Source organism: Nicotiana attenuata, unplaced genomic scaffold (assembly GCF_001879085.1).
Source record: "Nicotiana attenuata strain UT unplaced genomic scaffold, NIATTr2, whole genome shotgun sequence".
NCBI classification, from domain to species: domain Eukaryota; kingdom Viridiplantae; phylum Streptophyta; class Magnoliopsida; order Solanales; family Solanaceae; genus Nicotiana; species Nicotiana attenuata.
The window spans coordinates 94,329-95,588 of record NW_017673716.1 but is presented as its reverse complement, the minus strand read 5'-3'; the positions used below and the strand labels follow the sequence as shown (position 1 = coordinate 95,588).

Here is a 1,260-nt window from a genome sequence, read left to right as displayed (position 1 = left end):
AAACCTACCCCCCACCCCCACCTATCATACCTAACCCCCCACCCCCACCAAGAAAAACATCATTCACTGAACAACTCCTCCTATGAAGATGAGCATGAGGGGATTCCTCACAATTCCCATAAGGGAAAACAAGTGAATCACTTCTACCACTAGGACTCATAATTGGATCCAATGATGACTCGTCAAGAAATGACAAGACTTGATGATCTTGAACTTGAACACTAGTATTACTACCAAACTCATCATTAAGCTCATTGTTATTATTGTAAAAAGGTAGTGATAGTGAAGTAGTTGAAGACCCAGAAACAGAATTAGTTGAACCATTGACAACAGCAGCATAAGATAGTGAACTAGAGCTAGCCATTATTGGTCTAGGGCTTCTTGAAAACACAGGTGACCCACTAGACCAAGGTGAATTAGGTGAAGAATGAACAAACCCATTATTAGGAATCATGATTCTTGGTGAAGATTGAGGAAAAGGGTTCAACTTTGTAGCATTTGACATGGGGTTAAAAGGTGAAGGAGAGTTAGGAGTTGAAGTTGCAGATGAAGTGTTTGATGAAAGTCCTAAACAAGCTTTAGCTTGGTTAATTAGTGAAACCAAATGGGTTTCTGGACCAAAAGCTAATCTTATCATCTCCTTTTCTCCTTGGTCTTGTATCAAAATATAACCCATGATTTTTGAAGCATTTTCTGGATCCAAACTTTGAATCCTTGATAAAACTATCTTTGTTGCTTCATATGCATCCATGGCAAAAACATTCACTACTACTAAACTACTTCACTAGTGTGACTATCACTTCTACTACTACTACAAACCCCTTTGGTTTTTCCCTAAAGTTGGAACCTTTCTAGAAAGAGAAACAAGAGAGAGAAAGAAAGGACAATGATAGAGGATAGTGGACTTTTAAATAGTGAGTAAAAAGATTTTAAAAACCTTTGATAAAGAGAGAGAAAAAAGGAGTAGTAGTGTACTATCATTTGAGGATTTATTAGAATAGTGTGTGTGTGTGTTTTTTTTTTTTGGGGGTGGGGTGGGGGTGGGGGTGAGTTTTTGGGGTTAGGGGAAGGTTTTATTTTGGGGAATTATTAGGAAGAGGTGGCCAAGATATAAACCATGTTATAAAAGGTAATGATAGGGTTTTGATGTTATATTTGTGCAATCATTATATGCCTTATTCAACGTGACACTTGAGAAGGATATAATTGACCTTCCAAGGAAAATTAGTGACTCATTTTTTTTGTCTCAAATTTAATTGT

The 1,260-nt window shown here is 37.1% G+C and overlaps 1 protein-coding gene across 1 annotated transcript in view; it reads right to left on the bottom strand.

Annotated features, from left to right (window-relative positions):
- LOC109217096 (zinc finger CCCH domain-containing protein 22-like) overlaps positions 1-950 on the bottom strand; it is a 3,962-nt gene extending 3,012 nt beyond the window's left edge. Inside the window, exon 1 of the mRNA XM_019381326.1 lies at positions 16-950. Coding sequence (XP_019236871.1) covers positions 16-751 — 736 coding nt within the window. The 5' untranslated portion in view covers positions 752-950. The remainder of the gene's footprint in view (positions 1-15) is intronic.
- Between the last annotated feature and the right edge of the window lie 310 nt (positions 951-1,260).